Below are 13,882 nucleotides of genomic sequence, written 5' to 3'. Positions count from 1 at the left end.
TATCTGCAAATGACAGTGCAGTGCAGATGAGCTGGAATTATTTCACTGCTTTCTTTTCCATCTGAGCTCTGCTAAAATTGCTGTTGCTATAGCAAAGATCTCCTTGTGTTTCCTTTGTTGACACAGGCTGCAAACATGTTTTGAACATTAAATATACATCTCATTGAAATGCATTTTATTATAGTTCTTGCTGATTACTTACACTTTTTAATAAGATTAATTTTTCTTCTATAGGGGTCCATAAAGATCAGTGGTGTTTTAGTCAGTATCTACACTGTGATAATAAAGACATGATCACCTCAGTACTACCAGGGTGGTACTGGAATATATAAACTTTTATTAATAACAGTAAAGGAGCTTACAGCAGAATACATCCTCTGTGGATGTCAGGATACAAAAAACTGTTAATTGTCCTTTAAAATAATTTTAACACCAGTAATTAAAGAGCAAAAAATGAATTTGCATTCCTAATGTGTTATGGTGTTGTCATTGATTTAGGCAGGACTAAGGACACTTCATGATATTGGCCCAGAAATACGCCGAGCTATATCCTGTGACTTGCAAGATGATGAACCAGAGGAAAACAATCCAGAGGAGGAGGAAGATGTTTATAAAGTAATGTCAGAACACAACTATGTGAATTGTTTTTTGTATAATATGAGAGTAAAAAATGATCTTTTCCTTGAATATAAAATAACATAGTAATACTTTTAAACCCCTCAAATAAAAAAATAGAAATACTTTATAAATAAGTATATTTTACGTGTAAATCTATAAAAATGGTAGTATCAGGACACTTGCATTTCTTCATAAATTTAGGAAGCAGTTCCTGCAGGGTGTTTCTCCTGCCCCTAATTCTTTTTCATTAATTCTTATTTTTTCTTAAGCAAATCCTGTCAAAAGGTTTGAACCTTGCCAACTCAAATTTTGATAGTGACAAGGCTGAAACTGGTTTTAACCTCTGCAGTGGTAGATAGGAAGAGGAGAACGAAAGTCTGTGCAAGCAAACCACAACAGACACAGAGCTGCATATTTTAAAATGAATGCATGGGGTTACACAGGGGTCAACTAAATAAAATACCATTTCCAATCCCATGAGGGATATCAATAAGAATCAATCAGAAAAAAAGATTAGGTTTTCTCTTTATGCTATTTAGTCCTAAATTGGGAACATGTAAATTTGGTGTTACAATCAGAAGCAGTCTGCAAACCATTTGTCAGCCAGCAAGAAAACTTATTTTTCTCCCAAGCATTTCAGAAGAAGCAGATGTAAAATCATGCTTCTGCAGGAATTATAGCAGAAGCCCCATAGCTTGCTACTGTCCATTGCCAGAAGGAGGATGTGGCACTGGAGACAGTGCCTCAGCTGCCATCAGTAGATGCATTTCTCTGCCAACCATCATTACCTCCTGTCTTCTCTAGATTGAGCTGCAACTCAGACTGCTGTCATCCAGGACCCACACCAGGCTAGACAGGGAGGCTCCCTAACCTGGGTCAGGTGTCCAAGAGAGCTGCATGTCATAGTCATAACTTAGCACCTCATCCTTTCTTTCACCATCCATCACACTCCCAGGGCTGAGAAACAGAAACTCTTTCTCGTACCTCTGTGAGAAGAAAGAATGGAAGCACTGGAGCTGAATGTTCCCTACCTGGGATTTGCTTGCAAGCTGTTGCATGGCACTCCATCCTGTCTGAGTGAGCCTGCTGCAAACCCGTGCCCCGGGAGAGCAGGACAAACTCCACCAAGGCCTTCCCAAAAATTAAAAAACACATCTCTTTCTGAGGAAGCTGGTGCATGTTCATGTATGGGAATCTAGGTTTCTCCTGCGTAATAAAATGTGGAGAAAGCTGGATATGTCACTTCTACTTGTGTGGAAAAGAATAATGATCACAGCATACTGTTGATTTGACTCTGAAATACAATATTGTCATCACCACAATCACATTTCTTTCACTTCAGGAGATCCCATCTGAAGCATCATAAAATTAGAAAGAAAAATCACAGGTTACTTGAATTGCTACTTTTCTATGCATGTAGGAGAGAAAAGTAAGTTGTCACTGTCAAGAGTATGTTCTGTTGAGGTATCTGATATAATTTTTTCTTTCTCTTCCCCTAAAACAGAGGAATGGTGCCCTCTTTGGCAACCACATAAACCACATTAGCAGTGACAGACGAGATTCATTTCAGCAAATCAACACCACACACCGTCCCTTACATGTCCAGCGGCCTTCAATTCCCTCTGCAAGTGATACTGAGAAAAACATGTATCATCAGGCAGGAAACTCTGTGTACCACAATCATCATAATCACAACTCTCTAGGAAAGCACGTTCCAAACTCAACTAATGCCAATCTCAATAATGCCAACGTGTCCAAAGTCCATGGAAAACACACAAGTTTTGGAAATCGTGAGCACAGATCTGAGAATGGTTACCGCTCACACTCCAGGACAGACCACGAGAAGCGTAGAAGGCCAAGCAGTAGGAGGTAAACTTAAATATGTCTTTGTTTTAAAATACATTTATGAATACATTATAGGAAACTTAAGCTAAGTGAAATGAATTTGAATCTTTATTTCTGTTGCCTACCGATGTATGAGTTGTATTTAAAATTTAGCTCTGATGAATGGGAAATACATAAAGATTTACTGGGGTTTGAAAGTAGCAGGTTTTTTTAAAGTGAAATCATTAATTACAGCACAGTAATCACCAAAGAATTTCTCTAAATAACTTGTTCTTAAAATATTTTTCTCATTTTTGTGGCCTACCTGGATAGAACACGCTACTATGAAACATATATTAGGTGAGTTGATATTGTTCTGATATAATTGAAGAGGGCAGGAGTTTTTCTTCTTTCTTCTTTTCTTTTCTCTCCTTTCCTGTTTCTTTTCTAAATTAACTGTATAACAATGCATATGCTTGATAACTTAAGTGACAAATTTAAAGTCAATTTTTTTACTGCCTTTTCTAAAAGGACAAACTTTTGGTAGAGTTCAAAATTATTTAAGACCTTTTGAAAGCCCAGACAGGTTTCTGCAGTTTTCAACAGGCTAAAGATAACACCTGATTGTAGTCCTTGTTAAAAATTGACTTACCAAGACTGGAAAAAACACTGGGGTTAGCTTTGATAGATGTTAATGTGTACAGTTCCTTTTACAGGGAACCCAAAATCTTTCCTGAGCTTCTGTCTGAATATTTTCTAAGGCATTTTTTAAAATACAAGACCTATTGTTTTAATTGAAGTGCATTGGTAAATGGATGCTCAGTGGTGGTTTTAATATCTAGACTTGCATGACCGTTTCAGATTTTTTGAATACCACAGTGAGAACTTCTTAATATTTGAGCCATTTGGCAAACTTCAGGCATTTGAGAGAGGCTGTGTTTTTCCAAATGGCAATGTATATCACATAAAAATGTCTTGATTTCACTGAGCATCCTTTTATTTTTTTTCTATTGTATCACAAGGAAATAAAGGAAGGCCACCTTTAAGAACCAGATACATCGTTCATGTTCTGAACTGCACTGCTGTAACACCACATCCTAAACTTGAGAGTTGTTAATGCTTGTATTTTCCTTTTCCTCTTTGAAGTATATTAAAAGAACTGTGTATAAAATAAATACATAATGTATATAAATAGAAATAAATTCCTATTTGGTGTCTGCTTCCAGATCTGACACTGGGGATGGGCGCCGACCTACCATTCGCAGGGAAGAACATGAAGTGCAAGACTATTGCAATGATGATCATTATTTGGGAGAGCAGGAGTATTACAGTGGAGAAGAATATTATGAAGATGACAGTATGTTGTCAGGAAACAGGTGAGAATATTTGTTAAATAAAAATATTTGTTAAATAAATAGCATGCAAAAATATTTCAGTATTTTAGGTACATAGATATAAAGGCTTCACTAAACACACTCACACTGCAAATTCTCTAATTAAATTAATACTCCACAATGTCTGAAATGGGAAATGATGAGTAGGAAAGGAGAGTATTCCAAAGATGGAATGTTTCCCTTCTACATTCACTAGCATCTCAAAAATAATCTCCACTTCTGTCCATTTTGTAAAAATTTTCAAGTCCAGCCCAGAAGTAGAGGAATTTATTGCCATTTTATCTTAGATCCATAAGTGATATGCTCAAGTGCCAGACATGCTTAATTCTCCTCCTCCTTCCCCTGCTATATGGGCTGCATTCACCAGCTGAATTCTGGCAAGATCGGCAACCTAATCTGCATCCTGCTGGTTTGCATTAAAGCTGAGATCTGCATGAAAGCTAAATTATACAAAATTCTCAGGTCACTATTTTTTTTTGTATGATAGTTATCATCAAGTAACACCCTTTTAACAACCTTTCAAGATCTGATTTTAAACATGAGAATATCCAGAATCTAAGAGGCTTAAATCCATTCTGTGAGCTTCTGTGTCCCTGCACCTTACCCAGGGTTCTCAAGAGGGCATGGCAGGAGTAGAAGAGAGTATTTATTTTATTTTTTCAAGCAGTGTCTGACTGAGATATTACATTTTTGCCTGTACTGGTAAGAATAAATTAATCGAAAATACAATATGGTTAAAAAATTAACCTGAGAACTGACCACGTAACTGCACTAGTACAGAAGTATATGCCCTCTCTCAAAGTCCTACAGAAACTGGATTTTAAATCTGACGTGCAATTACAGAATGCAGTGTTTAATTATCTTGCTGGAGAAAGAGTAGACTTGAAAATCTTTTGGAAGGAAACTAATTTTGAAACTGTTTACAAAAACTCACTGAGAGAATATTTTCTTTATTGTTTTTCAATGCAGGCATAGATATGATTACCACTGTAGATATCACTGCCATGACTCAGATTTTGAGAGACCAAAAGGTTATCATCACCCACATGGTTTTTTTGAGGAAGATGATTCACAGATCTGTTATGATACAAAAAGATCTCCTAGGAGACGGCTGCTACCTCCAACACCACCACGTAAGTACATTAAGGACAATTTGTTTGCAAATCTGAAATAATTCAAATGCATTCAGACAGATTCCAGTCTAAAAAGGATTTTTTATAAAACTTGGATTTTAAGCATCGTGTTTCAGATTGGCATGGGTACTTTATTCTGCTATCACAGCTTAAAATTCTGTGTTTCTGCTGAGGGAGAAGATGTGTCAATTTATAGACAGAATTAGCATTGTCAACAGATGTTTTTTCTGATTCTTTAATTTTAATTTCTTCTCTTTCTTACATCTATCCCTTGGTTTTTCCTTATGTCAATAACAATATTGCTTTATATGCATTTCTACAAGATGTCATGCTTATCTTGCAATTCTGTCTTTGTATGTTCCAGACCATACTGCAGAGATTAGGACTGCTAATCCTTTTGTGAAACTAGGCACAGACTCAAAATTCTTGGGTTTGGTCTTTGACCTCTGAGTGCAAAAGCAACCTCTTTTAAAGGCTTTTTCTTGTCTCAGAGATTATTGAATGTATTGAGATAATTTTATATCTGAGGTACAGTCTCATACTGTTTAAAGCTACAGAAAGCTGTGGTATAAGGCAGCAGCAAAATATGTTTTTATATAATAAAGGTAGCATTCTCCAGCAATACTACCAGTAGTGGATCTACACTTCTGGCACTCAACTCCTTATGACAAGACTGGCAATGCTCTCTGCTTTTTGGCTTTCTGCCCTTTGGGGGCACAGGGGCAGAATGAGTCTTGCATCACAGAGAGTAAATAACTCAGCTGAGCAATAGTGAAGGGTACAGAAAGCTGCTGTCTGTCTTTCAGTAGCAGACTGGAAGACATCAGATGAAGGGGAGACTTGAAGGGAGACCCCTGTGCATCTTTCTACAAGCTTCTCTGAAAACAGAGGAATTTTAAGGCAAAGAAATAGATGCTCTGTATATCCATTCTACAGATTGCAGGAGAAAAAATTTAATGTAAAAATTGTCCTGAGTCTGCCCATGAATGTGTTTTGAATGGAGGGTTGAAGGTTTCCTCTAACTGCAGTCTTGGAGATAAAGTTTCAATGACAGTGTTTGGCAGTCATTTATTTAGAGGAAGTTATACTTTTTATCTCATTTATAGGAAACTAGACTAACGTACTAGATAAGATTATTTGATATCCTAGGATAAGAGGACCTAGTTCAGATCGAAGTTGTGTAAGGGTAATTTAGGAAGTCCTTGACTTTCACCAATGTAATGTAAGAGCAATCAGTGTCAGACCTCCTGTCATAACCATTTATTTTATATTCAGGAAAAGAGTTGAGAGATTTTAGCAGCTCAGTATCTGAGCAGATTTTAAAAGAATCTCAAATCTATTATTTGTAACCAGTGTATGGGCTTTTTGACCTGGGGAAGAAGCCTTGATCGTCTCACATTAATAAAGAAAAAAGAAAAAAAAAAGGGACATGCAACATTGCACTAAACAGTTCCTGCTAGCATCTGATTCAATCCAAATGAACAAAACATCCGGTGCCTTGCAGTCAGTAAAGTGAGCTCTGTGTCAAGCTTTCTGGATGTTTCTATACCAAACTCATCACCACAGTGAGCAGCTCCCAGAAGTGTACTGAGGAATGATTGAGATTTTCTTCCAGTCGCTCTCTGCAGAAAAGCATGTGCAAAGAAGTGCCTTGTTTTGGATGAAGGGACTTTTTGGTTTGCTTATTTTACATTTTGGTATCGGGAATAATTTAGCACATTAGGATCAGGAGCTGAGGCTTACATTCGTGTATTTGGATTTGCCATAGAGACAACGGAGAGAGACAAAGTTTGCTTTAGTTGGACAGAATGACCTGGTGGAGGTGCCTGTTTTAGTTCAGTGGCTCTTTGATTGTTAGTATCCAGCATGAAGTGTCTGATGATAACTGTGGGGTGCCATGACTCCATGGCACTTGGTACAGCCAGGTTCTCACCAGTGTCCCACTCCAGTGTTTGCAGCTGTGAGGGTGGATCTAGGTTCCAGCTCCAGGTCAGCATTGAAGCTGCCACAGGGGAATGATATCCATGTGCTTCCCATCATTCTGCAGGCTTTCAACAAGATCTCAAAAGATCTGAAACATCTCCACATCAGCCAAACATCTTAATTCGGTTCAGATTTCCACTTTTTTTTTCTATCATGAAAGTGCACATAACAGCAGAGACTGTGAATGATCACTGTCCTAAACAACAGAATAAACATCAGGAATTGACAATCTGAGTTGGCTTGGATATGGTTTTACATATTGCATATTGCTTCCAAGGAACTGGAGATTTCATATTTCCTTTGGGAAATCTGGTTTTTTAGCATCAAGAGCTTGAAGCCATGGAGAGGAAAGAAGAAAGTCACAGCAGGTTATGGCAAAACTCTGCAGCTGAGAGTCTGAGCCAGTCAGCTGCGTCAGGCAAGCTTGTTTTCTGAAACAGCTGCTTCCAGTTCTGTCATGTTAGATTGCTGCTATGATTTCTGCCTTGGACTGCTTTTGCTCATATGATTAGTCTGTTCTTTATCTTATAACATGCCACTTGCTTCTATTAGCACAACTTGTTTCTTACTGGAGGATCTATTTTTATTTGTATCATAGTTCACTCACCCTGGAATTCTGGAAATAATAGATTTGAGGAAAACTACTTTTTTTTTCTAATGAATTATGGTTTCCCTGTAGCACATAGACGATCTTCCTTTAATTTCGAATGCCTCCGCCGACAAGGTAGCCAAGATGACATCCCACTCTCTCCTAATTTTCACCATCGCACGGCTTTGCCACTTCACTTAATGCAGCAGCAGGTAAACTTAAACTCTTCCTTAACCAACAGTGAATTACATCTTTCCAGCCTCTACATTGCACTCCTGACTTTCACTGCTGTTTGAAGCAGTATTGGCATTTGCTAGACCCAAGGCTTCGCAAACATTGACCTGACAGTAGCCTGCCCCTTGGACTCTGAATGTTCACAAAGAGTCACCATGCGCAAAATTTTGACCAGGACTGCATAATAAATCAGCTGTCTATTAATCTTTTCCTATCTCAACTCCATTTGTGACAATTTGCAAATTTGTGACCTTCTGAGGCTCAGTGCCCAGCTTGGAAAATGCTGACAGCTTCCTATCCTGATCTGGACAGAAGGAATATTTCTATATTTTGTTTCCTTAATATATTGTATAATCAAAAAGATTTTGTGATATGAGTAAAATGGAAAAAATACCATTTTGTTGATTCAATTTGCCTATTTCAGTCCTATTCCTCTATTACACATCAGCAAATGTTGCATAGCTGCTGCCTGAGAAATTGGTTCGAGCTAACTGCTGAAGTGAGAAATGAGTATGACTGAGCAATTGAAATCACTAACTTCTAAAATTGTTCCCTTTGCCAGGTGATGGCTGTGGCAGGTCTGGATTCCAGCAAAGCTCATAAACACTCACCGAGTCGCTCAACGCGTTCCTGGGCCACCCCGCCTGCCACCCCTCCCAACAGGGAGCGCTCCCCCTACTACACCCCTCTGATCCAGGTGGACAGGACTGACTCCACAGAGCACATGAACGGCAGCCTGCCTTCCCTGCACAGGAGCTCCTGGTACACGGATGACCCCGACATTTCCTACAGGACGTTCACACCAGCCAGCCTGACCGTCCCCAACGACCTGCGGCACAAACACAGCGACAAGCAGAGGAGCGCAGACAGCCTGGTGGAGGCGGTGAGTGCTGCACCACCTCTGAGGGAACTGAGTGCCCCTCTGGCGGTTTTGGGGTGAACTCTTCAAAGCACAGAATTAAGTTTGATGCCTCAGATTTTAGCTTTATTATTTTTTAGATTCTGTACTGATTTAGTGTGTACTTCTGAGCTTCATATTAAGAGATAGTAAGCTTTCTTCACAGAGCAGGGAGACAAAATCATTCCTTCTCTAGCTGGGGACCAAGGGCAACCAGCTGATCTCAGGCCCAAGAGCATAAACAATGTGGACTGAAGAGAGAAAAACAAGAAGGATGGGAGCTAATGCTATAATTAGACAATTAACTCTAATATGCTAAGAGACCTATATGCTAACTCTAATACGTGAGACCCCATGACCAGTTGTGCATTTTGGTTCATCTTGGGTGTAGCTCTGGCTGGGCTCTTGTACTGCCCAAGGTGTATCCATTGCAGCCTTCTCATAAATCCCTACTTTATTCTTTAGCTTGTCTAGTGTCTGTTCTGTCAGCCTTCACAAGGCATCAAGTTCACATCAGCTCTCTGAAAATGGATTTTTAGTTTTATAGCCACAGACTGGTTTTAGGTAAAGAGGGGAATTTATTCATAACTGTCATGTAGTAAAGGATTTCTTCTGAATCCAGATCTTCATATTAATGAGAGATTAATGAGAGAACTAAAGATATTTTAAAGTTTTGAAATTTAAATTTTTAGATGAGCATCAGTTCTGAAGTATCCTTCCAAAATGGCAATAAGGAAGAGATGATGTATATGCCTGTTCTCTCTGTTATTTCTATTGAAATAAATCCCCAGTTTTGCAGTAATTTTAATTAAAAAAACCAAAAACTCTGTGAATCAGTGTATTAAATGCAGAGAGGAGAATAACAACTGCAAGGATTGATTTGTAGGTGTACTAAAGAATGATAAGAATTCCCTTTTATATTAAAAAAGATTTGAAGATAAAGTGTGTACAGCATTTCTTAATCAATGATAATGTTGTACTTCCATCCATCACTTCCTTCCCATTGCTGTGAGCTATACAATACATTTTGTTATGCTTTTGTGAATGGGAATTCAACATCTTTTTTCCATGTACTCTAAAGTACTGAGAACATATAAAATTCTGTATTTCAGACAATTGTTCTAATTGCACCATCTGAGATGGTTGTCTTTAGTGTATCAGTCTGATGATTGATGCTCAGCAAAGACTACTGCCAGATCTCTAAGGAGAAATGCCAGATGTACAGCAGCATCACTTACATTATCGCGCATCATGGTGTTCTTTGGAGACTTTTCATTGTTGATTTAATTATTATTTGCCTGTACAGTTTGGCTGTGGGTTGTACTCCAGTGATTCAGCATGGGGTTTCTAGTGCTTTCATCAATGAGCAATGCTATGATCTGTTTGTTCTGTAATTCCACTGAAATTCTCACTCTCTCCCCTCCCTCTGCCAGGTACTTATATCTGAAGGCCTAGGAAGGTATGCAAAGGACCCTAAATTTGTTTCGGCTACAAAACACGAGATTGCTGATGCATGTGACATGACTATTGATGAGATGGAGAGTGCAGCAAGTAACCTTCTCAATGGGAATATCAGCAATGGGACCAACGGGGATATGTTTCCGATTTTAAGCAGACAAGATTACGAACTTCAAGATTTTGGTCCTGGCTACAGTGACGAAGAGCCAGAAACGGGACGATACGAAGAAGACTTAGCTGATGAAATGATATGCATTACAAGCTTATAGTATTTAGCAAGGAAAATGTTCTAATAACAGAAAAAGTGCCTCATAGTTTCAAGATGCTAGGCACTAGCTGGAGTGAATAACCAATCCAAGTTTTGTACGAGTGATGTTGCACCTCATGGAAGCCATAACTAATAAATTTATTATCTCCAGGTTGCCGAAATGTGAACAGAGCTGCAGCAGGTCAAGTCTCCTCCCATGGAATCTTCAGTTCCTCTGTAGGAATGAGGTTCTTTTGAAACCAAGCAGATTGTGACAATCAGTATTTTGAGGGCTAGAGCAAGATTCTGAGGTGTAATATCTTGCCTGTCTTTCAACCTTGTGCTGCTGTCCTTCCTACTAGAGCAGGATTTTGTCGGTGATAATGTCTCTATAGGTCTGGCACAGGATTGTGTGGGAAACAGCAACATGAGATGAGTGATGACAACCAATAATGTCATTACCTCAGTGCTCAAAGCATATCAGCTACCCATTGCATATCCATTCTAACATTGTTTTCAAACTTGCCTCCTGATTTCTTTTCTTAATGCTCTTTTAAAATAGGATTTGTCATGCTCTACCTGTTAGAGATCGTTGGAAAAAGAAGTTATATAAAGAATAATTTGTCATATGTAACATCAGTTTACATAGGAAAATATCATTCAGATGGTCTGTTTTATGACTATCATGTTAAGGGCAAAATATACTGGAATAATTGCATTCTTACTAATGCACTTGCAACCAGGTTATAGTAGAATTAGATAAGATAGTTTGCTAAAAATTATATAGTAGAAAATATTGTAAATTAATTGTAATATACAATGATTTGTATTTGTAAAGAGATGTTCTATATTTTGTAATTATTGTACCGTAATTGAACCGCAGCAATATTTATGGACCCTAATTATTGTAACTCTCCACAGAATTCTAGATAGAAGTATTTTTACTTGGAATATATAGATCTATAGCATAAATATTTAAATAGAGCCACCTCTCAGTGTAAATCTCTTTTTGGGATAAAGTGTCAAGTGTGAACTTGGCAACAGATCAGATTTTTTTTTAAATAATTGAGTCAAAAGAATCTCTCTGCAAAAGGGATGCACCATTGACTATTCAGTCTTACACTTGGAAAGGTTAAAAATTTAAATTATTTTCCTTTTTTTTTGTTTTGACTGAAAAGTAAGCTCTAATTTTATTTTTGTAATAACCCCATGCAAAAACCTCCAAAACTCAAAAACCTTGGCAATTCATGCCAGGGTGTTCCTGGTCATGAGAGAATTGGTTTTGATGAAGTTTAATACCTACCTACCCTAAACTGACAGAGAAAGTATCTGAAGCAGAAAATACTTCACAGGTAAATTAAAATGCTTTACTTCAGTACTACTTTCTCTGCTTGGAAACAGAAGAAATGTGATAGTATGATTCTACACAGAACCAAAAACCTTGATATAAAAATTATATTATTTTATTGCCTCTACCTTTCTGTTGTTCTATGTGTACTATTTCAAAGATTTATTTTTATGCAATCAAGAGAGGGCTTTGATATTGTTCACAATGCAGTAAAACCCTGAAATGTCTTTGAGGCTGAAATGACCTTGGAGGATAATTAAAACACCCTGAAAGCTACTGTCTATTTTGTTAGCACTGGATAACAAAGACTTGTTCTAACAAGTTATCTTATCAGGTTTTACCTGTAGTTCCTATGCTAGATAGCAATCCAGTTCACATTTTTACAAATGTGATGTTTAAAACATGTCAATAAACATTTTGTACATAACGACAGTTTCCTATGAATAGCTTACAGACTTCCTCTGAAATTGTTCTTATTTCAAATGCCAGGATAAGAACTTAAAGGTTTGTAAATTATTTCTTGACCTACATCATTTTGTATTAAAACAAATGCAAAATGTTCTTCAAAATAAAACTGTGTAATAATTTTATTATACCTGGGAGTCCTTTTACTAATATTTTTTCACCAAGAAGTTCCAAAGGTTAAATTCAATTTGCAATATTATAAGAACAAGAGGGAATAGGTGGAATAGGGTATCAGTCTGCAGTGTCACATCATGCAAGTCTTTTATGAATGGTCGCTGTTAACTACAAGGAAATAAAACAATCAGAGTATTCATGTGCAAAAGGGATTACTACTTTCCTAGAGACAGACCTATGGAAATGATTAGGAAAATCTGACTAAAATACCCTGAAACATCTAAATAAATTTTCCATGTTGTCTTGGGAATCTCTTGGGTATGTTGCTCAGCAATACTCACTTTGTTACACTTTCCCAGCTCACAGAAATAAAATCTGGGAGGCAAAAATGGAGCTATCCCTGTGAAGTAACAATGAGTAGATTTCAAAGTTCTACCTACTGTGGTAAACCCACTTCTGATAACCACCTTCAAGGCAACTGACATTGAACTTTAAAAAAAAAACGAGGAAAACAATCTCAGAATTGTATTTTGTCCGGCATGAACATTGGATAGCATGTCGGGTTCAGCAGGTTGAGCAGAGTGACAGGATTTTTAATTAGTGATTTCTCCAAAGAGACAGAAAACAATATGCTGACCTCACTGTGTTCTCCTGCTCTTTGTCCTCAGCCTTTAATAGTGTGATGAGAGACTCTTCAAGGTAAGAAATTTTGTGAGAGAACTGTTTGCAAAAATAAACAATGAAAGAAATTTAGTTGCAGATCATATTTCATGTAGTTATTGGCTTAGGGCAGAACATTTGTATAAGATTCAAAGAATATTTTTTTGGTTTTACTACAGAAATGTGTGGTAACTAGTAACCAATATATGCATAACTATGTGGTAATTGGCACCCTCAGAATCCTATCAATTCCCATCTTGCATGCCTGGAGAGGAAATCCACGTTGTAAATCTGCAAATGCAGGAACTTCAGAGTCTCATCTTGCCAAACTGCCTCCCTTCTCAACTGCACAGGACTGTGGTAAGTCTCATATATATGTGTATATAACTTAAAATATCCTTATTGTATTCCAAATGACACTAGAACTTACTGAATACCCTTAAAGAAAAATCTCACGAGCATAAGTGCTGAGAAAGAATTATTTGCCATTAGGAGGTACACAATACACAGTCCATGCTTTTCTCAAACAGTTGCACCAGAGGAATTGTCTCAGCTCAGCTAATCAATCACCTATGACGTGAAATATTCTTGTTCTTCCCCTCATTTCAAAAGACTGCATCACATACATAGAAAGAGTTTACCTGTCTCCCTTAGGAGCAGAGTTCATTGCTATCATCTTCCATCCTCAGTGGTTTTGTTTGTGTTTTGGCAGATGCTCTAAGGAATGAAATCCTTTCCTTCAGCAGAGCTTCCAGTCAGTGCCTTACAGAGAGCAGCACCAGGTACAAGTATCTGCCTTAAACATCTGCAGTTGTCCCTCCAGCCAACATCTGAGTCAGCAAGGTTTTCTACAGACTGTAAAAATGGTGTAAAATTCCATTTTTTTTTCTGAAAAAATATTTATTCTCTTTGCCACA

The 13,882-nt window shown here is 37.7% G+C and overlaps 1 protein-coding gene across 16 annotated transcripts in view; it reads left to right on the top strand.

The window, feature by feature from the left end:
- The window catches only part of CACNA1D (calcium voltage-gated channel subunit alpha1 D), a 159,136-nt gene extending 146,815 nt beyond the window's left edge, over positions 1-12,321 (top strand). For 10 of the 16 annotated variants that reach the window (XM_072934829.1, XM_030283230.4, XM_072934835.1 and 7 more), the window contains 8 exons: positions 499-615; positions 2,123-2,487; positions 2,776-2,802; positions 3,669-3,818; positions 4,806-4,969; positions 7,632-7,753; positions 8,338-8,658; positions 10,107-10,552. In XM_072934829.1, coding sequence (XP_072790930.1) covers positions 499-615; positions 2,123-2,487; positions 2,776-2,802; positions 3,669-3,818; positions 4,806-4,969; positions 7,632-7,753; positions 8,338-8,658; positions 10,107-10,400 — 1,560 coding nt within the window. In that variant the 3' untranslated portion in view covers positions 10,401-10,552. Of the gene's footprint in view, positions 1-498; positions 616-2,122; positions 2,488-2,775; positions 2,803-3,668; positions 3,819-4,805; positions 4,970-7,631; positions 7,754-8,337; positions 8,659-10,106 lie in introns of all 16 variants that reach the window. The other 6 variants (XM_030283234.4, XM_030283233.4, XM_030283229.4 and 3 more) reach the window with 3 other exon arrangements.
- The last annotated feature ends 1,561 nt before the right edge of the window (positions 12,322-13,882 follow it).

This window comes from Taeniopygia guttata, chromosome 12 (genome assembly GCF_048771995.1).
Source record: "Taeniopygia guttata chromosome 12, bTaeGut7.mat, whole genome shotgun sequence".
Taxonomy (NCBI): Eukaryota; Metazoa; Chordata; class Aves; order Passeriformes; family Estrildidae; genus Taeniopygia; species Taeniopygia guttata.
The sequence above is the reverse complement of the archived record's forward strand: the minus strand, read 5'-3'. Positions and strand labels throughout refer to the sequence as shown.